The sequence below is a fragment of the Mandrillus leucophaeus genome, unplaced genomic scaffold, assembly GCF_000951045.1.
Source record: "Mandrillus leucophaeus isolate KB7577 unplaced genomic scaffold, Mleu.le_1.0 Scaffold6, whole genome shotgun sequence".
NCBI lineage: Eukaryota > Metazoa > Chordata > Mammalia > Primates > Cercopithecidae > Mandrillus > Mandrillus leucophaeus.
In genome coordinates, this window is record NW_012106474.1 from 710,055 (window position 1) to 733,103 (window position 23,049).

General features: G+C 54.3%; 2 protein-coding genes across 2 annotated transcripts in view; one reads left to right on the top strand and one right to left on the bottom strand.

Moving 5' to 3' along the window:
* ABR (active BCR-related) overlaps positions 1–10,259 on the top strand; it is a 123,141-nt gene extending 112,882 nt beyond the window's left edge. Inside the window, exons 15-23 of the mRNA XM_011999649.1 lie at positions 1,048–1,107; positions 1,380–1,489; positions 2,138–2,277; positions 3,202–3,336; positions 4,282–4,387; positions 6,585–6,732; positions 7,525–8,619; positions 8,684–9,947; positions 10,001–10,259. Of these exons, the coding sequence (XP_011855039.1) occupies positions 1,048–1,107; positions 1,380–1,489; positions 2,138–2,277; positions 3,202–3,336; positions 4,282–4,387; positions 6,585–6,732; positions 7,525–7,614 (789 nt within the window). The 3' untranslated portion in view covers positions 7,615–8,619; positions 8,684–9,947; positions 10,001–10,259. The remainder of the gene's footprint in view (positions 1–1,047; positions 1,108–1,379; positions 1,490–2,137; positions 2,278–3,201; positions 3,337–4,281; positions 4,388–6,584; positions 6,733–7,524; positions 8,620–8,683; positions 9,948–10,000) is intronic.
* Positions 10,260–11,621: 1,362 nt separating this feature from the next.
* Positions 11,622–18,283, bottom strand: TIMM22 (translocase of inner mitochondrial membrane 22 homolog (yeast)). The gene is made up of 4 exons (XM_011999592.1): positions 17,797–18,283; positions 14,839–15,035; positions 14,207–14,279; positions 11,622–12,749 (listed from the first exon to the last, which is right to left on the bottom strand). The coding sequence occupies exons 1-4, from the start codon at positions 18,032–18,034 to the stop codon at positions 12,673–12,675; spliced, it is 585 nt and encodes a 194-aa protein (XP_011854982.1). The 5' UTR covers positions 18,035–18,283; the 3' UTR covers positions 11,622–12,672.
* Positions 18,284–23,049: the final 4,766 nt, after the last annotated feature.

Genomic DNA, 23,049 nt, shown 5'->3' on the forward strand with positions numbered 1-23,049 from the left:
TTTTAGTAGAGACGGGGTTTCACTGTGTTAGCCAGGATGGTCTCGATCTCCTGACCTCGTGATCCGCCTGCCTCAGCCTCCCAAAGTGCTGGGATGACAGGTGTGAGCCACTGCACCTGGCCTTGTGTAGTTTTTAAATGGATGAGTGTGGGTATCACGTCGCTGGGGTATTTAGATCCCACTGAATCCATGGGAAGGAACGATGTAACACTTTTATTTTAGGATGGCAATATTGACATGATTCTGGAAATCATACTCTTTGCAACTATTTAAACTTGGAAATGTTCAGATGTTGACTTTAGAATGTGCCAGGGTGCGTATTTGCTCAGAATTAGTTCACAGGTGCACAGGCAGACAGGCTTGAAGGCGGTCCCCGAGTTACAGAAACAGAACACGGAACAGTCCTGTGTGAGGGGTGCCTCTGACCTCCCCTGACCCAGGGAGGGTCCGCACCTCCCTGGGCTCCAGCCCAAGCCTGGGGACTTCCCCTGTGGAGGATTTGCTTATTTGGGAGCTGACGGCTCGACCCAAGTTGCCTCCCTGAATCTTCACAGCAATCCCAGGGAGGCAGGTTCTGTTGCTGGCTCCCGTGTGCAGATGGAAAAACTGAGGCTTAGTGAGTTTAAAACTTGCTGGGATTCAAACCCAGGCGGCCTCCTGAGCATGGGCTCCTGACTCGGATAGGCCGGCTCCCTCCTGATGGGCTCCAGCACCTCCTAATCAGGTGCTTACCTTTTGTGTACGTCAGTTTCTGCATCTGTGAAATGGGGTAATGATACGCATATCCCGGGCTGGCAGTCACGAGTGAATAAGGTGTCACGGGCAGGGGTGCCTAACAGGGTGTGCCCCGCCTCCCTCACGGCGGCCACAGGGGCCTGGGGCTAGGGCCCCCCGAAGGGTTGATTTCCAGGTAGACATCAGCTTATCCCAGCTGCTCACGTCGCCTTCCTGACTGTGTCGCTGGCTCTGAGCAGTGCTGACCCACGGGGAGAGCTCTGGCTTGGCCTCCGAGTGGGCACCTCCCTCACCCACATTCTCTCTCTGCAGCTGGACCCACAAACTGTGGAGACCAAGAACTGGCACACGGACGTGATTGAGATGAACGGGGTGAGCCGGGAGGTGGAACATCTGTGCAGCGGGTGGGCAGCCTGGCCCTCTGGCCGCTCCTGGGGCTGCTGTGCCGCCTGGACCTCCCCGCAGCCCAGCCCCCCTCCCCTCCTGCCCACACCCTGCCTGCTGCTGTCCTGCAGGTGTTGAGGGAGCCCTGGGTGTGAGCCAGCCCTCGTTTGCAGTCTTGGGGAGGGGACCCCTGTGTTTTGGGGGCATTCCTTGGGCACTCACGCCCTGGGGAACTTGTACCTGCCTCACCCCCCAACCAGATCAAAGTGGAATTTTCCATGAAATTCACCAGCCGAGATATGAGCCTGAAGAGGACCCCGTCCAAAAAGCAGACCGGTGTCTTCGGTGTGAAGATCAGCGTGGTGACCAAGTAGGTGCTGCCTCCGTTCTCCCAGTCCTGGCGTCGGTGCCCCTGGTCCCCGCCAACCTGGGCCTCCGGCCCTCCCTGCCTAGGCCCATCTTGGCACCTAATCAGTCGCTTTAGAAGCACGTGAGCCGGCACTGAAATGCTGGAAGGTGTCTTGTGAGATCCCAGATCGTCTGTTCCTCGTAATAAGCGGGAAGCTCTGTCAGCCGGGGGCCCACGTTTGGGCTCAGCACCAACAGGGACTGGCTGCCCCTCGGGAAAGGGCACGCATCCCCCAGTTCATCGCCACCCCAGCCCCTTGTCTCAGGCCTGACCCACCTCCTCGTGTGGGCTGTCTTCCGGGCCTCCTACAAGCGTCTGAATCTGGGGGGCGTTCTTTCCCTAGAGTCTCGGCCTGACGGTCCCAAGTTCCCAAACCTTCTCCTGCCCACGTCCTTCGCGGCCCCTCCGCAGGCAGGCTGCGGGTGGGCAGGCTAGGGTGGGGTGCGGTGGCCTCTTTCTCTGCCCTTTTCTTGCCCTCCCCGCCCCCCTGCCCCGTCTCTCCATTCCAAATGCTAGAAGCTCTCCGGGGGGCGGGTGTGCTGGGTGGGGGTTGCTACAGGAGAGTTGTCATGGGGGCCGCCCTCCACCCATCCTCACCCCCCACCCCAGGCGGGAACGCTCCAAGGTGCCCTACATCGTCCGGCAGTGCGTGGAGGAGGTGGAGAAGAGGGGCATCGAGGAGGTTGGCATCTACCGGATATCAGGCGTGGCCACGGACATCCAGGCGCTCAAGGCCGTCTTCGATGCCAGTAAGTCTGGAAGGCCCAGCTGGGGTGGGTGCAGGCTGGTGGGATGGACGGGAGAGCTCGGGAGAACCAGGAGCCTTCCTGGAGAGGAGCCTTGGTCTGCTTCAGAGTCCCTGTGGCAGGTGCTTTTTCTGCGTTTTCTCACATAATCCGCTCCCCGCGAATCTCTTGTCCGTTGCTGCAGGTAAGGAACTGCAGAAACTCAGAAGGGCCGACTTGCTTGCCCAGGATGACCCAGCTTGTGGGTTTTGGTTCTGGACTTAAACTCAGATCTAACCAGAGTCTGCGTGGCTGGCTTTCTTGCTAGTTCCTGGGTGCCTAGTGAATCGCGGGGAAAGGGCTTTGAGCCTGCACTGCTGTCTCCAGGGCCCCAAGTCCCCGCCGGGGCAGCACAGGCCTGGCCTTTCTGGTTTCTCCTTCCTGCTCCTGCTGGTTCATGCTGCAGCAACCACATACCCAATTGTCAAGAAACCTGCACTGACCAGGCAGGATGAATCTGTGGGGAGCCTGGAGTGGAGGACCGGCTGGGGCCTGGGAACTTGCTGGCCTTGGCTCCTCTGTGCAGCCTAGAAACTGAGGCTTTGTGGGAACGTGCTTTTACGTGTGAAAAGCGTGCAGTGCCTTCCAGACAGGGGCTTAGCGATGGGGAGGTTCCCGTTGGAAGGCAGGTGCAGGCCACACGGTATGAATGTGGCTGTGAACTCTGGGTGATGAATTTCACTCCCCAGACACCCTCTCCCGAGCAGCCACAGCAGATGGCCCCAGGCTGTCTCCCCGTTCCCCCGACCCCGACCCACAGACACCTGTGGGCATTCTCTATGTCCTGCCTTTCCGGGGGAGACCAGAACCAGAGATGGAGTGGGTGGGGGCATGGAACAGGGCCGCCGGCCCAGCTAAGGCTGCCTGACCTCGGCCCCACCCCTGCAGATAACAAGGACATCCTGCTGATGCTGAGCGACATGGACATCAATGCCATCGCCGGCACGCTCAAGCTCTACTTCCGGGAACTGCCTGAGCCCCTCCTCACAGACCGACTCTACCCAGCCTTCATGGAGGGCATCGGTGAGGCCCTGAGGGCTCCTAGGGCTGGGCTGGGCCGGACTGAGCCAGGACTCCCTGCCCGGAGAAGTAATCAGCAGGAGAAGTATCTGTGGCTTCCTTTGCTGGCTGACCTTTCCAGTGCACTGGGGCCTGTGGCTGAGGGGCCCGACGGTGAGGTGTGGCCTGCTAGGACCTGGTGCAGACACTGGGCCCTTTCTGGCCTGCCTCTTGCCCCTGATGTCCCCACGGGCAGCCCCCTCTGCTTCCTATTTGGACATTGGCCTCTTGCTCGCAAGCTCGAGCATCCAGGGCAGACTGCCCTGAGGCGAGTGGCCAGAGGCTGGCATTCCAGAGGCGAGGAGGAGGCTGGTTCAAGCCAGAGGGTACTTGAGACTGGTTGTGCTGAGCCTTCCAGCAAGACCACACACCGTCCTGTCACCTCTGCTGAGGGCCCCGGCCAGCAGGCCTTCTGCCTCCACCCACCTGGGCCAAACCCAGCCCCAAGGGCATCCCTTCAGCCTTTTCTTCTCCTGGGGCAGACCAGAGCTTCAGCCCCCCAGCGGAAGGTTGCTCACACCCACACGCCAGCAGCAGAGAGGGCTGAGAAACAGAATCCACCACTGGCAGGATATGTCCCTACTGGCTTCATCTTTAGCCACACAGACCAGGGGGTGTCCTAGTAGGAGACCCGGGATGCCGCAGCGCCCAGGCCCATGCAGTCGGCTGCAGGAAGGGGGTCTGCTCCCACCAGCCGGCCTCCTGGCTGAGTTACCGGTCATGGTGAGGCCTCCTGAAGGAAGCAGCTGCTAATAGCCCACCCAGACACGAGGCCCTCCCCTGTGGGATCTGCTTCCCAAACGCCGGGAAGCCTGGGGTCTCCTGCAGGGGCCCACAGCCTCATGACCACAGGGGCTCTGGTGGGGAGCCCCTGGAGCTGAACGCCACACTGGCCCTTCTCTCCCACAGCCCTGTCAGACCCCGCTGCCAAGGAGAACTGCATGATGCACCTGCTCCGCTCCCTGCCCGACCCCAACCTCATCACCTTCCTCTTCCTGCTGGAACACTTGAAAAGGTAACAGGGAGGGGCCCTGGCCCCACCGCCTCAGTCCCTCCGCGTGGGCGCTGCCTCTGTTGGGCTGTCTGTGGGGGGTGAGAGTTTGCTCTCCAAGTTCTTGCACTCACGTTTTTCTGTGTTGAGAAATATTTGGGTCCTGTAACGAGTAGTAACCTCAAATATTGACCACAGAATGCTCAGGACTGCAGGCAGGTTTTATAATCAGTGGGTCCTTGACCTACCAGTGGTTCACTGAGTCCATTCAGCCTTCTGTAAGTGAATGGAGAACAGACAGTATTAGGACTGTAGGCAGGTTTTATAATCAGTGAGTCCTGACCCACTGGTGGTTCATTTAACCAGTGTAGCCTTTTCTGAATGAAGTGGGGAACGGACAGCAGTAGGATACACTGCAAGCCTTTAGTGCAGGTGCTGCTGTTCAGTTACCTGGAGGCGTGTGGACTGTTACAACGGGCTGTATTGTGGGCCACAGTCAAAACAGGTGAAACGCACTGGTCTTGGCCCACACCTCACTTGACATAGGGAAACTGAGTCCCCACACCAGGCGGAGACTTGCTTGGGTTAGTAGCAGATCTGTCCTTAGAGCCCTCAACTTCCAGATCCTAAATTCAGACCTTTCTTGCCCTCCCACCACCCTTTCTAGACAGGTCCAACCAAGAGTGGCTAAAGTTGGTTGTACCCATAGCAAAGTTTAGAACTGAAAGTGGCCCTGAAGAGGTCCTCAGGCTTGTGTGGGGAGGTGGTCCCTGGGCGTCCCTTTAACCCACCTGCACGCCAGGACCAGGGAGCCCCTCAAACTGCTCTGCAGAACAGTTCCTCCTTGAGCTCAGCCCCAACTCAGGGCCAGGCCCCCTGCTGCAGCTCAGCCGGGCCAGGCTCGGGAGAGCCAGCGGAGACCTGGACGCGCCCGGGGCTGGTGTCTTGTTGTTCCCATCATGAAACATTTTTCCTCTGGTTTGGCCAGGACTAGAGCCCTGACCAATTCCGAAAGCGTTTGGCAAGCCTTGTGGGGAGGAGTGAGAAGGGAAAATTCATTCGACTTCCACCCTGGGAACTGGGCACAGTCTGTTCCCACATCTGGGCCCCTGGCTGGGCCGTGTGCGCGCGTGTGGTGAGGGGCTGGCCCCGCTGCACAGCTGCCTGTTGGCATCACAGTGTTTGTTTGCCTGTTTCCAAAGCAGGCGCGGCCACAGCTCCTGCCTGGAGGGTGGGAATGATGGTATGGAGAGGGGTGAGAGGCGCTGCTTAGGCTGGGTGGGTCTCAGCCCGGAAACATTTTCTGAGACTGAAGGAGAACCAGAGCCCCTCTGATGTGTTTGCTGACCCTGGGCTTGCCTGGACACCAGCCCTGATGGCAGCTCCTGCTGTTACCCCAGGGAAGCATCGTAGAGCATCTGGCCTGTTGAGCAAGAGAAGCAGGGGGGGATCCGGAGGGAGGACAGCCCTGGGTCCCACGAGGCAGACGGAGAGGCACAGGAGGCAGCCCTGGGTCCCATGAGACGGACCGGAAAGGCATGGGGGCAGTCCCTGGCTCATCTGGAAGTAGGGTTGCTCCTGGCCCAGCACAGCTGGCAGAGCCCCAGGTCTAGCTAACGACTCCTGCTGGGCTCCAGGCCCTGCCTACCTTTCTCCCCTGCCTCACCCAGCTTGACTCTTCCTTTGGACCACTTAGCACAGGAGTAAGTGACAGATCGGTTAAGAGCATAGGTCCTGGAGGCAGCCACCTGCGTTCAGATCCCAGCTCTACCACTTGCTAGCTGTGTGACCTTGGGCAAGTCACTTACCCCCTCCTTACTTGGTTTTCTTCATCTAAACAATGGGGATAATGATAATCGTATTCACCTCAAAGGACTGCCTCGAGTGTGAGCTGGTACAGGGGAAGTTTTTAGAGCAGCACTTGCTCTCAGGCCAGGGAGCTGGGGTTGGCCTCTGTGGCTCCCTGGCTCTGGCAGTTCACTGTCAGTTCGGGAGGGCCCAGCAGCTGGAGATGTCAGCACAGAACCCGGCACCTGGCTGGGCCCTGCTCTCCTGGATGAGTCCCCTTCCCCCGGGGGAGGTCCCCACTCCTAGGAGAGGGAGATGGTGACGCCCGTCCAGGAGTCCTTCAGGAGCTCCTACAGCGAAGGCCAAGTGTCCCGGAGTCCGAGTGGCTGCGGAGAAAGCGCTTCTTTCTTCCCCGAAATCTTCTCCTTTTTAGGGTTGCCGAGAAGGAGCCCATCAACAAAATGTCACTTCACAACCTGGCTACCGTGTTTGGACCCACGTTACTGAGACCCTCAGAAGTGGAGAGCAAAGCACACGTCACCTCGGCTGCCGACATCTGGTCCCACGACGTCATGGCGCAGGTACCCCGGCCCCCCAGCACCGCCGAGGCCCGTGGCTGGCGGAGGGCGACTCTGGTCCCACGACGTCATGGCGCAGGTACCCCGGCCCCCCAGCACCGCCCAGGCCCGTGGCTGGCGGAGGGTGACTCTGGTCCCATGACGTCATGGCGCAGGTACCCTGGCCCTCCAGCACCGCCCAGGTCCATGGCTGGCGGAGGGTGAGACAAGCCCCCTCAGGAGGAGAGAGAACAGCTCAGTCTCCACGCCTCTTCCCTCATGGGAAGCTCGGTTGATGGGCTGTGGGGTGTCACCAGGGAGGCAGGACTGCAGACACTTCTGCCCCTCCCAGGCCAAAACAAATGCGTGAACCTAAACCAGGGCCCAGAGGATGTCTGTCCCGGATGCTGGCTGCATTCTCAGGAGGGCCTCGGTCTCGGAAAGCAAGCCCGGGGGTGGGGGAGATGCTGGGTCCTTGTCCTCACACATGGAAGCTCTGAGGTTGCTTCCAAGGGCAGGAGGCCTCCCTGGGATTCCTGCAAGACCCAGAGCAGGGGTCAGACTGTGGCCGCCTCAGGACAGAGCGGAAGCCTATGGCCAGGTTGGGGAAGTGGCCCCAGGCCCCCGCAACCCTCTGCCCTGTAGCGCCTTCCACGGCTGCAGAAAGGCAAACACCTGGACTGCCCAGGAAGGGGGGGTGGCCGGAGCCAGTCTAGGGAGTGGGAGGGGCAACACAGGCTGGAGCCGGCAAGGACCACGTCTTCGCGCACGGCCGAGGACAGGGAGCCCAGCCTCTGCCTTCCTGTCTCCCCACAGGTCCAGGTCCTTCTCTACTACCTGCAGCACCCCCCCATTTCCTTCGCAGAACTCAAGCGGAACACACTGTACTTCTCCACCGACGTGTAGCGCGAGGCAGGGGGCTGCGGGGAGGGGTGGAGCCAGCCCCTGCAGCCCGGGGCCCAGCCCAGACCTGAAAGACTGCAATAGAAAACTCCCAAACCCAGCGCTCCAGACTCGAGGGAAGCCAGCTTCCAAGAACTGGAATGCGTCCGTCTTTTGTGCCACCTTGTACAAAGCCGGCTGCCCAGCCCCAGCCTCACCACCGCCTCCCACCTCCTGCCCTCTGTTCCTCTGGTTGTGTCTGATGCTCCGTGCTGTTCGGGAATTGTTTTATGTACACTTGTCATGCAGAAAAGGTAGTGACCGGCCCGGCGTGGGCACACAGACAGCCCGCTTTGTTCCTTCATTTCCTCCAGCACTTTCTTTCCTCCTGAGTCCAGCCCAAGGCCTTTTATTTTGCGCTGTGTAACTGCTGCCAGCTTCTCTCTTGGCCCTGCTCCCAGATGGCGGTCTCCTGGCAGCCTCCCCGTCTTCCTCCACCCGCTCTTCCTTCCCGGCCTGCCTGCATGCATGTGCACCCTCGGTCTTCGCTCCATCACCTTGAAAGCTCTGAAGAGGCCCCGGGTGGCGGGGACAGCGGTGGCCTGTTGGGTGCTGCCGTTTGCCGCTGCCGGCCTCTCCTCGACCTCCGCCTTTGGGAGCACACCTGCTTTGCCTTGCTGCCTGTGCAAATGCTGGACAAGGAGATACACTCACACTCGTCCCCAGCTTAGCACAGAGCTGGAGCACCCATTTCTGGAATTTTCCGTTTGGGAATCTCCACTTCTGGGGTTTACCTGTTCAGCCTCCTGCCTATCAGTGAGGCATCTCTGACTGTTTCTTCTACTGCTTTTCAGTTCCCTTCCCTGCTGTTCTATTTCCTTTGAGTGTAAAGACTCACAAGTGACCTGCTATTGAGATAGCCAGAGGGTCAGGAGAGAGTGGGGGAGGAGGCAGTCAGCCTGCTGAGAGAACATCAAGGGCTGAAGGGGGGAGGAATGCACAAGCAGCGCTGGGTGTCCCGGGTCTCAGGTGGGGACGGGCTGAACGAGGGAGGAACGCACACGCAGCGTGTCCCGGGTCGCGGGCGGGACAGCTCTTAGGAGCAAGTTGTGGGGGCTTTTCGAGTGGGGCCAGGCTTCCTGGAGGGTGACTGATGTGGCTGAAGCAGGTGTCCAGGCAGGCAGGTTGCAGCCAGGAGGTCCCTGGTACCGCAGGACCTCGTGGCACTCTTGCCTTAGATTTTACACACTCTCCACAGCCAAGCACTGCCACAGGTCCTTCAGAACTGGGAAGGAAAGGCACAGGTCCGCGGTGGCCATTGTGCTGCCACCCCAGCTTCCGGACGCAGCCTTTTGGGTAAACGCTGGGAACTCCAGAAGTTGTGGGGAGAGTGGGGAGTCAGACAGCTGCCTCTCGGGGCTGGGTTCTGCTGGGGCCTCCTTGTTGGTGCTGTAGGTACCCGCCAGGGAGTAGGGACCCGAAGCTTCCATTCCCAACTTGGAGACTTCCTAGGAAGGAGTGAGGTGTGTTCCCACCGCAGTTTCCCATACGAGCTGTGGCTGCCAGCCTCGGGCCTTCAGCCTAGGAGAGCACACTCGGCTCCAGGGGCTTGAGTTACAGCCACAGTGAAGCTGCTGGCTCTTCTGTGTGCAGAGCGTCGTTTCTGGGCCCTCAGGACTGGGGAGCTCAGTTCCCATTCTTGTGCTCAGGGCTGAGTGTGAAAGAAGGGTGTGCTGGCCCTAACACTGCAGCACTTGCTCAGTGAGGGGCAGAGCCCTTTTGGATCCCATTTACTCCTGTTGCCTTGGGCAGAACAGTAAATATTCTGTGCACGGAGGAGACGTGCCCATGAGGAAGGAAGTCCTGACCATCAGCCGCCTGTAAGGAGCCCGTGCTCCGTGGAACAGGCAGCGAACGTGAGTCTAAAGACCCAGCGCCTGGCCCTTCCCGAGGTCCCTGCCTGGCATCCGAGTGTCGGTGTGTGGCACAGAAGGCTCCTGCTTGCTTCCAAAGCGATGGACAGGAAGGGGCAGAGTGAGTCACGGCCCAGACTGGGCACCTTCGCATCTCAGCCTCAGGGAGCCCCACGGCCCCAAGCTTGCTGAGGCAATATGAGAACAGGCTATGGGAAGGCTGCAAAGGCTGAGAAACGCAAAGGCTCATATTTATAAATCCCACCCCCAGAGCGGGGAGGGTCAGGTGCCCGACCTGGACTAAACTGCAGCAAGCAAACACCCAGCGGGGCCTCCTGTAAGCCGGGGACCGTGCAGCCCGGGACCTCCAGTCACTGCACCTCGCAGGAGTCAGGAGCCAGGGACCGTGCAGCCCGGGACCTCCAGTCACTGCACCTGGCAGGAGTCACGCTAAGGGTTCTCCTGTGAGCAGGGACTGTGCAGCCTGGAAGCTCCAGTCACTGTGCCCAGCAGGAGTCAGGCTAAGGAACCCCGGTCTGCCTGTCCTTGCTGAGCAATGGCTGATGGCTGCCAGTTTCTGCTGATACACAGGTAGGATGGGACCTGTCATGAATATCTGACTTTAATAAGTTGGTAAGGATATATTTTTTTGTCTGTTCTGTTTCAACTTATGTAGATTATTATAAATTGATGTAAACCACGTGAGAGGAAAATGTTAATAAAAAAGGCAAAGCCCCAACATTTGCACAAAACTCAGCCCTGGTGTGTGGATGTTTGTGTTCGCAGTGGTCCAGGGAAGCCACCAATCTAAATATTTAACTCTTCCAGCTGCATCCAGATGCGAGTTTCCAGGAATCCGTTTACCTAATTCACTCCCCTTGAGCCTCCCTGTGGCCCATGGGGGCTGGGGCAGAGCTGCGGGGAGGTGGGCTTGAGCCCTCTCCTTGCTCTTCAGAAAGGCCTCCAGATCAGCCAGCATCCAGGCTGCTTCTGGCTCACCTTTGCCATGTGCTGCTACAGTACAAATGTCCCACCCGGGACCTGGCCATTGGTGTGCCTTGAAAGTGGCATGACGTTGTCCACTGGAGAGGAAGCATCTTCTTTGATGTAAACGCTTCTCTACACTTTCTTTCCAAGTGGCACATCTTTGAGGCAGCCTTTTGGTCTGATCTGCTTGTCAGAAGCTGGGTCTCCGAGGGCCTACCCTCCCTTTGGGTGAGCCAGTGGCATGAATATCGGCTCCCACCAGCCGAAGCAACTGGACACTGAGTTTATTCTGAAGATCAGGAACAGATGTCTCTGAAAATTGCTGTTTGGTTTATGAGCTCATACTGGCTCCCCAGCCATCTAAAACAGGAAACTATTCATCTCTCGAGCGAATAGGCGGTGTGGACAATGCTTGGCTTACGGAACCGATGGCTACTGACAGCCCTAGAGCTCATCTTTCCAGGCAGCATTTCTTGCATTTGCTCCCACGTGCTAGACTGAAAGATGGAAGATGCCAGGCCTCCTAGGACTTTGACAGGTACCAGGTAGAAGTGTCTGCCCTTGCTTCAGAGTGCCTGCAGGTGTCCTGTATTTAGGGACAGTAGAGGAAACAGTTTGTTCTGAGCTCTAGGGAATGCTCCAACTGGCCGAGTAGTGATGAAGCCTCCTAGCTGTGAGACTGGGAGGGGCATTATATAGAATTCACCGTAAAAGGACATGAGCCTTGAGCAGGAGCTCATATTCCAAGGAAATGGCAAACATGACCCAAGGAAGGTGTTACCAGCTGGGTTTGACATCACTCATGTGTACACACACACACTCGGGCCACCAGGCCATGTAAGCTGAGTCTGAACTCTGGTTAAGAGTGTGTGGGCTAGAAGACGGGGCAGATGAGGAAGGAGGCAGAAAAAGAAAGGGCAGAGGAATTAACTGTATTATAGGAAAAAGGAGACTCGTTACCACTGGCTGAAGGTGCCCAGAATTGTGTGGCCCCCACCAAGCTACCTGCCTGTGCCCCTCCCAAGAGCAAAGGCCTGACTCCATCAGTGCCGTCTCCCCCGCAGAGCACCAGGGTAAAGCGGCAGCAGTGCTGAAGCCTAACTGTAGACGGCTTTTTTTTTGTTTTTAAACCCATGGCACACAACTAGTCCAAGAAAAATACCACAAGGTCAAGTGGAAAACACGACATGTTAAAACACTTCCCTGACACTGGAGAACGAGAGTGGTGGTGAACTGCCCCTCAGCGACGTCTGATCTTGGCCAGTAGCTGCTGTGACCGAGTCACCAAGATGACCACAGCAGGGCCCTTCACGTGTGACCTCGAGCTCGGCCTGGTCCAGCAGTCACGCTGAGAAGCCAGTGTGTGCCTCTCGGCCAGCACAGGAGGGCCCAACGAGTTCATGGATGGGATTTCAGTGCATCCCAGGAAGAGGCTGGGCTGGGCTTCTTGAGGCAGGCCCTGGCAGATGTAACGATCTTGGTGAGGATGACACAGTCCTCTAGCAACCCTGCCTCAGCCTCCCCATCCCCAGCCTCCTCAGAGCTTTGCCATTCTTTCCCTTCAGATGGTATCTCTGGGCCACCTGGCACTGTTTTTAGAATTAGGGAATTTGAAAATAGAAATAAACCAACCTTTTGAACTGTAAGGTGTGTGTGGCGGGGGGTGGGGGTGTATTTTTTTAAAAAAAGGATGGCAGAACACAAAACAAGTGAGATAATTGGTTGGACGGCATCAGTCCGCCTTGCCCTGCCCTGGTATTCGAGACGGATAGTTGCACGGAGTTCCACAGTAGAACAGCTTCCCGGGTGCCTGTAGAGACACTGCCACCTCTGTGCCCACAACACCAAACAACCTAGAGGGCCAGCTGTGGTCAGGCCTGAAGCTTTGTGGAGCTGAATTCCTATATGTCAACATCCTGTCTCCCGATCTGCTCTGAGAGAATCCGGCATGGGACGTCCTCTGTGAAGGTTGGCTGGAGTCCAGGAGCAGCCAAGTGTGGCTCCCCGAAGGCTGGAGGCAGAGAAGCCAGGCAGCTCCCTCAGAATACCAGTGACACGAGGGGAAACGAATGTCTTCGGGCCCTGAAGCCAGGCCCTGGTGTGGTCCGGACACTGTCCTCCGGAGAGCAGCCTGGGCTCGCTCTGGAGAGCTGGCATCGTCCTTCCCCACAGGCAGTTACTCTCACCGGAGGTAATAATCAATCGCAGCAGAGAAAGCAGCAAAACCTCCACAACCAATGGCCCCAGCCTTTAAGCCAGCTGTCAAACAAACAGAAAGAACACGACCTGTGGTGAGTGACACCTGCTGGGTCAGGAGGCACTCGTGGAATGTCTGCACACCCTCAGGTGCCATGAACCAAGCTTAAGCACTGCGAGTCATTCAAGCGATCATCGCTCCGGAAGACATCAGTGAAGCAGTGTATGTGATCTAATCCAGTGTGCTTTATCTAACTACGTTTGTTTAGCTTTTCTCCTTCAAAGGGTATTTCTAGTCTTAGGGAAACAGCCCCTCACAGGCAGGAAACTGGTTAAGAGAAGCAGCCCTTGGAATCAAATGAAAGCATATGGCCTTGACCCTGATTTGTTTATGGAATGAGTTCCTGGGAAGGTGATCAAAGCAGTCCTTAAGACAGCGGAGCTTCTCAGAGAGGCCCTGGCATAGCTGAGCCATGGGACGACCGGCAGAGAAGTTACTTGGTCAGTCATTAATGGTGCCTGAGGAGCAAAACCAGTTTCATGACGGCAAATCATCCTGTCCCTCAGAAGATGAGAAAACCAGCTTTTTGCTCTGGGTAAGTCAGGGCATGACAGATGGAAAGTGGCCCAGTGATAAAACACTGATGCTTCTAGGAAAGTCAAGTCACCAAGGCCCTCCCCCACACTCTGAACGGACATGCCAACAGGGAGAAGTGGCAGCAAATTGTTTTTCTTCTTCTTCTTTTTTTTTTTTAGAGCTGATAATCTAATATTTCTAGAATATCTGAACTTAGCATTCAATGGGTAAAAATCAGAGTCCCCGAGGGCAGAAAGATACTACTGTTATAATTTCTGTCTAGAATCAAAACAGACAATTGCCTAGAATGATTGAGAAAAATGTTGGCCACATGCGGTGGCTCACGCCTGTAATCCCAGCACTTTGGGAGGCTGAGGCAGGCAGATCACGAGGTCAGGAGTTTGAGACCAGGTGAAATCCGGTCTCTACTAAAAAAATACCAAAAAAAAAAAAAAACATTAGCCGAGCGTGGTGGCAGGTGCCTGTAATCCCAGCTACCTGGAAGGCTGAGGTAGGGGAATCACCTGAACCCAGGAGGTGGCGGTTGCAGTGAGCCAACATCATGCCACTGCACTCCAGCCTGGGCAACAGAGTGAGATTCGGTCTCTTTAAAAAAAAAAAAGTTGTTACAACTGACAGGGATGCTGCTTGCATCTCGTGGGTAGAGGCCGGGGGTACTGCTAAACATCTCAGAATGCACAAAACAGACCCAATCCCAGCAAAGACTCATCTGGTCGAAAATGTTAATAGTGCCAACAATGAGAAACCCTAATCTAGATCCTAGCGAGTTTCCAAACCCGAGTTAACACAGAAACAAACAGGATTTATTTGTCAGAGGGGAAGAAGATCAAGTGTCCCTGGAACACTCGTGTGTTTGGAAATGACAACCTCAGCACGTTGTCCCAGGCCACAAAGGAAAAGCATTCGAGAGCCGTTTACTAACCTCTGAAACCAATGGCTCCTCCAGTGATGCAGCCACTAATGACACTGTTCTTCCAATCCGATTTTCCCCGGTACTGTGGGCGGAGAAGTACATGTTAGAGCCAAAGAAACAAGCCAAGCGGGACCATTAAGGAAGAATACACAGGGTTGCTAGTTAGCTCATTCAGTCCCTACCCAAAGGAAACCTAATCTTTCTCAAAGATACAGTTCATAAGTATACAGCGTGTGTGTGTATATATGTATATATACATACTATGTGTATATATACGTGTGTATATATATAGTATGTGTTCATAGATGCTTCCTGCAGGTGGCACCACAGTGCTGAAACCAAGTCCAGCATTTGAAATGTAATCAAAATTTCTTCAAGGGGCTCTCCAGTAAGTCTCATGTTTAAAATCATTAGCTACCTTCTAGCCTACAAAAAGTAAAATATAATGCAAGCCCATACCGTAAACACACAAAAAGTCTGCATTAGAGACTATTTTATGGAAGTTCAACCTAGAACGTATCTGATGCTTCTGATCTGCTTTCTAGTGACAACTTTCAGATAACTTTTAAAGAGCAGTTTCTCTTTAAAAGTCATGAAATGGCGGCCCCAGCAAGGATTTCTCCGAAGGCAGAGACACTTACAGATTCTACCAAACACTCAGTACAAGAAAACATGGCTCCCACGATGGCAAAATTTTTGGCATAGGACATTCCTCTCTGCCCCATGTCTTTCAGAACTTCTTTCGCGGTCGGCGTACGGTAAGGATCCTTCGGGTCAAAGCCCACGTTCGTGTCGATGCCGGCGGTAAACACCCCAAATGCACCGCCTAAGACAAATCCTAGAAGCAAACACAGAGATGAAGGTGTCTTTGGATGTTTTCTGGATCACTGTATTGGGATCATCCTGGAAGGGCCACACTTTTGGATGACCACTGGTGCAAAGGACACCCCCCTCTTGCCACTCAAACTCTCCACTTGCCTGGTGGAGAGTTTTGCACAATCCAGGGTCTGTCTGACTGACATCATCTTCTCTGTCTCCTCTAGGATTTCTTCTTCCATTCCCTAACATTTCTCAGGATTCCATCTTGAACCCTCTTATTCTCTCTACACTCTCTCATATGTAAACTAGTCACCCTCAAGTTCAGCTATCCACTTGGCAAATCACTCTCTTGGCCACTGTGACATTCACAGTAATGCTTTACTGAGCACCACATGCCAGATATGCCACAGCCTCATTTCATTCTTCACAATAATCCAGTGAGACAGATGCTATTAGCCTCTCCTTTCTATAGATAAACTGAGGCTCAGAGAGGTTAAGCAACTTCTCCCAAAGCCACACAGCTACCTAATGGCAAATCCCACACTGTTTTCCACATCTGACCTTCCTGAGCCTGCTGGACATGTCCATGTGGATGCCCTCTCATGGCTTCATGGTCAATATGAGTTCAATACAATCATGGGCACCTCCCCTCCAGACTTTCCTGCCTACAGCTCCTTCCTTCCAGTCATGCCATCTCCAAACACTAGGAGCACCTCTGACGGCTTCTTTGCTTCCTCCTATAACCAGTCAGTCATGAAACACGGCAAAATCTTTCATCCTACTTTTGCAAGTCAAGTCCATCCCTGCCTACGTCCACAATTACCACCCCAGTCCGGGGCCTTCATCACTTCAACTGTGGGGCACTATGAAGACCCCATTCATCCTTTCAACAACTCTATCAGTGATTTATTAGGGTCAGGCGGAGTGAGGAGCAAACACCCAGTCCATGCCCTCATGAAGCTTCAGTCTCGCAAACTTCCTCTCTGGCCTTCTCATCCACAGATTTTTCTTTCCTTCACCATACTCTATCCTAATTCACCATGTTCATTACCACTTGTTACTCTTTGTAAAAAACATCAACTACTGCCCTAATGCCTGTAAGCAAAACGCCCAAATCTCCCCCCGACTCAACCCCAAACTTGAAATAACATTTCTCCTTTGCCTAAGTGTATTTTCTTTCTTTCTTTTTTTTTTTTTTTTGAGATGGAGTCTCACTCTGTTGCCAGGCTGGAGTGCAAGGTGCGATCTTGGCTCACTGCAGCCTCCACCTCCTGGGTTCAAGCCATTCTCCTGCCTCAGCCTCCCGAGTAGCTGGGATTATAGGCACACACCACCATGCCCAGCTAATTTTTGTATTTTTAGTAGAGATGGGGTTTCACCATGTGGCTAGGATGGTCTTGACCTCTTGACCTCGTGATCCGCCTGCCTTGGCCTCCCAAAGTGTTGGGATTACAGGCATGAGCCACTGTGCCTGGTCCTTTTTTTTTTTTTTTTCGGGGGACAAGATCTTGCTCTGTCACCCAGGCTGGAGTGCGGTAACTCGATCACAGCTCACTGCAGCCTCAACCATCTGGGCTCAAGAGATCCTCCTGCCTCAGGCTCCCGAGTAGCTGGGCTCTCAGGTGCATACCAGCTAATTTTTGTATTTTTCGTAGAGATGGGGTTTCGCTATATTGGCCAGGCTGGTCTCGAACTCCTGGGATCAAGCGATCCACCCGCCTCAGCCTCCCAAAGAGCTGGGATTATACAGGAATGAGCCACCGCACCCACTCCGCCTACCTGTATTTTCTCAATCCTTCAAGACGCAGCTCCAGTCTCACCTATGGTCTTACTCAACAACAACAAAAAAGACCTTTCTTCCTACTTCACTTGTTTTCATTGACATTCTCACTACATTCATTTCTTAAATGTCTTTCATTCTCAGTGAGACTTAAACTCATCTGCAAATGTAGCCAACCTATTTACCCTGCACCCAGAAGGAATACCGTACATTCTCAAATCTCCAAAAAGCTTAAGGGAAACGTAGAAGGACAAGTGCAGACTTCGTCTGTCCTTGCTCGCTGCTGTCTAGTCACAGTGGTCTTTCAGTTTTTCAAACCTCAAGCAACCGCTGCCCTAGCGCCGTCTGCATGTGCATTTCCATATGTCTGCATCATTCCTCTGCAGAGTTCCTGCTCGACATTCTTCTCCACATAGTATAATACGGGCCCGTGAAGACCAGGCTCTTGTCTCTCTCTCCTGGCACGTGATAGTTGCTTAGGAACGATTTGTTGAAGGATTTAAGAAAATGAGCGAATTCAAGGGAATGAACGGATGAATGAAGTCACCCATGTAATCACTTTTTTCTTTTCGAGATGGAGTCTCGCTCTGTCGCCCAGGCTGGAGTGCAATGGCGCGATCTCGGCTCACTGCAACCTCCGCCTCCTGGGTTCAAGCGATTCTCCTGCCTCAGCCTCCCGAACAGCTGGGACTACAGGCGCCCACCACCACGCCCGGCTAATTTTTTATATTTTTAGTAGAAACAGGGTTTCACCGTGTGAGCCAGGATGTCATGTAATAACTTTTAGGCCCCAACCACAGCACCGATCCTCGGATGCAATTTTCATCAAGAAAGCTGAGCTGAGCGGGCAGGAGAGGTGACGTCCACGGAACGAGGTGGGGGTGTGGTCAAGGTCAAGGCCCGCAGTCCCTCGCCTCGCAGGCGCGTGGTCTTCTCTGCAGAGATCCCCACTGCCGTCCAGGCCCTCAGCCTCCCAAGCATCCCACTCGCCCGGCCTCACCTCCCACGCAGGCCAGCGCAGCCTTGAAGGCACAGCTTTCCATCACCTTCTCGATCATCTTCTGCTCCTCACTCTTGGCTGGACTTGGGATCCCGCCCAGGCTCCCAGGCTCCAGGAGCCGGGGCTGACGCTTGTCACCCACCAGGTACTGCAGGAGAAGGCTGTACTGCAGCGGAGCGTCGGCGGAACCGGCTGCCTCAGGGGCCGAAGCCCCGGCATTGGGGGCGGCCGCCGCCATGACAGCCGCTGCCCAAGCAACCCTCGCGTCCTTCCCCCCGCAGCAGATTCGACAAGCGTCACGCTGCGGGCCCTGACACTAGCCACCGTCTGCAACGGCAGATTCGCAGCAAGAGGAAGCCGCGGCCGCAAGAGACGTCGTGCGCGCATCAGCGGCAGCGCTATCGTGTTTCCAAAAAGAAAGCGTCTTGTGAAAATGGAATTGGGCTTGAACAGCTTTCCCCACGTCACAGACAAACGAGATTCAGATTCACCAGAAAGCGCCCGCACGGTCGGGGCTGCAGCGCGGTGAGTACAGAGCTTTGTAGTTCCAATCCGACATCCAACTACATTTCCCAGGAAGCGTTGCGCGTGCTCTCGCGTCTCGGCCCCGCGCGGGGCTCCTACGCGCTGCTGAGGGGCTGCCGTGCTCCGGATCGCCGGGAGGGGGCGCGCGAGCATTCCCGCTGCCCTTTCCGCCTCCTGCTGTCATCGGGCGAGGAGGGGTTAAATCCTGTGGCCCCGGAAGGTGCGGTGAGGGCTGGACGCTTTGTAGACACGCGTGAACGTGTGCTGGAACTGCGCGGACCGGGCGCGGGGGCTCACGCCTGTCTTCCAGCACTTTGGGAGTCGAGAGCGGTGGATCATGAGGTCAGGAGTTCGAGACCAGCCTGACCAACATGGTGAAACCCCATCTCTACTAAAAATACAAAAAAAAAAAAAAAAAAAAATTAGCTGGGCATGGTGGTGCACGCCTGTATTCCCAGCTACTTGAGAGGCTGAGGCAGGAGACCCCGTCTCTACTAAAAATACAAAAATTAACCAGATGGTGGCGGGCGCCTGTAATCTCAGTTACTTGGGAGGCTGAGACAGGAGAATCACTTAAACCCGGGAGGTGGAGGTTGCAGTGAGCCAAGATCGCGCCATCGTGCTCCAGCCTGGGTGACAAGAGCAAGACTCTGTCTAAAAAAAAAAAAAAAATCCTAACTTATAGCATTTGCTGACTTGAGTGGTGTCAATATCCCCATCGTGGCTGATTTCAAACTAAGCGAGGTCATCAGTCAGAATTGGGAAGACTCACAGCAGTATGTGGTTAGACAATGTTTCTATCACACAGATACAATCTATGGAAATAACCTCAACAGCATAGATAGGAGTACGGTGTAGTAAAACTTTTAGGAGGTGGTGAGTTTTGAACACACATTACCTGTTTTTAGTATAATTTGATTATAAATGTATAAAATGTAATTTTTAATAATAACTATGCTTAACAATCAGCTAAAAAACTGATAATTTATTGCCTTACTTTTAAAAATTATTCTTTTGAGACAGAGTCTTGCTCTGTCACCCAGGCTGGAGTGCCGTGGCACAATCTCGGCTCACTGCAACCTCCACCTCCTGGGTTCAAACAGTTCTCTGCCTCAGGCTCCCCAGTAGCTGGGATTACAGGCACCTGCCACCACACCCGGCTAATTTTTATATTTTTAGTAGAGATGGGATTTCACCATGTTTGCCAGGCTGGTCTTGAACTCCTGACCTCATGATCCACCCCCCTCGGCCTCCCAAAGTGCTGGGACAACAGGCATGAGCCAAGAATGTAATGTTTAATAATAACTGTACTTAACCAGCTCAAAAACTCCTGATAATGTATTGCCTTAATTTTTAAAATTATTCTTTTGAGACAGAGTCTTGCTCTTGTCACCCAGGTTCGAGTGCCGTGGTGCAATCTCGGCTTACTGCAACCTTCACCTCCCAGGTTTGAGCGATTCTCCTGCCTCAGCCTACTGAGTAGCGAGGATGACAGGCACGTGCCACCATGTCTGGCTAATTTTTGTATTTTTAGTAGAGACGGGGTTTCACCATGTTGGTCAGGCTGGTCTTGAACTCCTGATCTCAGGTGATCCACCCACCTTGGCCTCCCAAAGTGCTGGGATTGCAGGCGAGAGTCCCCACTCCTGGCCAGTTAGGGCCTTTTTGTTATTGTTGTTAAACATTTGCCGTTATACCGCTGCACTGCAAGCATATTTTGGGAACCAAGAACATGTTCTCCTCTTTAAGGAATCCAGAATCGGGGCCTGGAGGCAGAGAAATTGGGAATGGATTTCTGGTCGTATCCAGGAAAATCCTAGGGCATGTTGGAGGGAGGTTTTCAGTCCCAAGAATGCTAACACTTTGGCATCATTGTGCACTCCTGGTATGAACAAAATGTGGCCTGGGAACGCCTCTGGGCATTTAAGCCCACTTTTTGCTAATGGCCTGAAGGCAGTGCCGTAGCAAGCATCTGCTTACTTGGGCCAGGGGCTCTCAGAAGATGTTGATCAAAAAAGATTCCTTTGCTGGGCATGGTGGCTCACACCTGTAATCCCAGCGCTTCGGGAGGCTGAGGCAGGAAAATTGCTTGAGTCCGGAAGGTTGGGACTGCAGTGGGTCATGATCATGCCACTGCACTCCAGCGTGGTAATGGAACCAGACCCTGTCAAAAAGAAAAAAAAGGTTCCTCTAAGTAAACAGTGGTCGTTTTATTCAGAAGGCTGAAACACAATTTCCATCAAGAGCTGCGAAAGGACTGGGGTCTTCCGTAGCCCAGGAGCCTCACAGATACGTGTGAGTTGTAAGAAGTGAAGTGTCCTCTTAAGGATATTGGCCGGGCGCGGGGGCTCACGCCTGTCATTCCAGCACTTTGGGAGGCTGAAGCGGGCGGATCACAAGGTCAAGAGATAGAGACCAGCCTGGCCAACATGGTGAAACCCCGTCTCTACTAAAAATACAAAAATTAGCTGGGCATGGTGGCCGCACACCTGTGGTCCCAGCTACTCGGGAGGCTGAGGGAGGAGAACTGCTTGAACCCACGAGGCGGAGGCTGCAGTGAGCCGAGATGGCACCACTGCACTCCAGCCTGGAGACAGAGCGAGACTCCATCTCAAAAAAAAAAAGTTGGGGGGAGGGGTCTTTGGGTACCTAGAGAAGAAATGGGTGGGACCTAATGAGCCTTACTGGAAGCCGTACTTTCGGGACACGTTGCCCCAGACCAGGATGGAATACCCCACCCGGCAAAAATGGAGACCAGACAGCTGCACAGGCTCATGTGGGGGTGGAGTGGCCTTAGCTTTTCTCTCTGAAGTCACTTTCCCCACAGGAGGACATTTATCGTCTGGGCTGGTGTGACAGATGGGATAAGGCTTGACACTGCTGGCTGCAGCAGATGGAAGCAAGGCAGGGGGCGTGGGGCCTCCAGCCATGAGTCGTGGGGTCCCATGGGCAGCCGGCGATAAACAGCACCCCAGGCTCCGGATGGGGTCCCCCAGGCCCAGCCCTGGGCACTGTCGGTCCCTCCCTTCTGTCTCCACAGTGAAGGTCATGTAACAGCATCGTCTGTTCATCTTCATAAATAGAGTATTGGCCAGGCGAGGGCTGGGCTTCCTGCAGGTCCCTGAGACTGCCCCAAACCATCACTGAGAACCAGGTGGTTAAGCTGCTGAGTGCAGAGTTAGTTTCTGACTAAGGTCTGAGGTGGGTGTGTACATTTTGGATTTCCCAGGTGATGCTACTGCTGGTTGGGGGCCACATTTTTTTTTTTTCTTTTTTCTGAGATGGACTCTCGCTCTGTCGCCCAGGCTGGAGTGCAATGATGTGATCTCGGCTCACTGCAATCTCCACCTCCCAGCTTTAAGTGATTCTCCTGCCTCAGGCTCCCAACCCCAGCTACAGGCGTGAGCCACCATGCCCAGCTAATTTTTTATATTTTTAGTAGAGACAGAGTTTCACCCTGTTGACCAGGCTGCTCTTGAACTCCTGACCTCAGGTGATCCGCCCACCTCAGCCTCCCAAAGTGCTGGGATTACAGGCGTGAGCCACTGCGCTCGGACCCTTGTGAACTTTTGCTAGTAATTCTTTTTTCTTCTCACAACACTCTACCCATGCCGCTCAGTTCTGTCTTTAAAAGATTCCTGCCCTTCAAAACTTACCTTTTCTGATTAATCTAATTGGAAGTAATGTCTTCTCTGAGCCTCTTTTCTTCAGAGACAGGGTCTTTCTTTATGGCCCAAACTGGAGTGTAGTGGCACCATCACGGCTCACTGCAGCCTGGACCTCCTGGGCTCAAGGAATCCTGCTACCTCAGCCCCCTCAAGTAGCTGGGACCATGGGTGTGTGCCACCATGCTAGGCTAATTTTTAAAACCCTTTTTTATAGAAACTAGTTCTTACTCTATTGCCCAGACTGGTCTTAAACTCCTGGGCTCAAGCAATCCTGCCACCTCAGCCTCCCAAAGTGCTGGGATTACAGGCGTGAGCCACTGCACCCGGCCTCTTAATTAATAGGCTCTTAACTGGTTTTGGGACTCCTACGTTGCTCTTCTCCAAACGATTCACAGAATGATCTTCCCACACAGGACTGTGATCGTGCTCCCTGCTCTGAATTTTGCTTCATGCCAGGAGAAAATCTGAACTCAACGTGTTGCTTTTACAACTTGTGCCCAGGAAGACACAGGTGCTTCTGTCCAAGTTTAGGGTTTTTTTTTGTTGTTGTTTTTTTGTTTTTTTTTTTTTGAGACAGAGTCTTGCTTCTTCACTGAAGCTGGAGTGCAATGGTGAGATCTCGGCTCACTGCAAACTCTGCCTCCCCAGTTCAAGCAATTCTCCTGCCTCAGCCTCCCAAGTAGCTGGGATTACAGGCATGTGCCAGCAGGCTTGGCTAATGTTTTGTATTTTTAGTAGAGACAGGGTTTCACCATGTTGACCAGGATGGTCTTGAACTCCTGACCTCAAGTGATCTGCCCGTCTCGGCCTCCCAAAGTGCTGGGATTACTGGCGTGAGCCACCATGCCCCGCGTAGGAACAAGTTATAATCCTCAGATCTGATCTGAAAAGTGTTGGAAGCAGATAGAAAAATGCATAGTGGGCCGGGCGTGGTGGCTCAAGCCTGTAATCCCAGCACTTTGGGAGGCTGAGACGGGTGGATCACGAGGTCAGGAGATCGAGACCATCCTGGCTAACCCGGTGAAACCCCTTCTCTACTAAAAAATACAAAAAAAAACTA

What these genes read in the sequence shown, in the direction of transcription:
- TIMM22 (XM_011999592.1), bottom strand. Translation starts at nt 18,034, where the DNA reads ATGGCGGCGGCCGCCCCCAATGCCGGGGCTTCGGCCCCTGAGGCAGCC. An exon ending in TGCGCTGGCCTGCGTGGGAG is followed by an intron (nt 15,036 to 17,796) that starts GTGAGGCCGGGC and finishes GTTTGCTTCTAG; the next exon opens with GATTTGTCTTAGGCGGTGCA. An exon ending in CTGAGTGTTTGGTAGAATCT is followed by an intron (nt 14,280 to 14,838) that starts GTAAGTGTCTCT and finishes CTCCGCCCACAG; the next exon opens with TACCGGGGAAAATCGGATTG.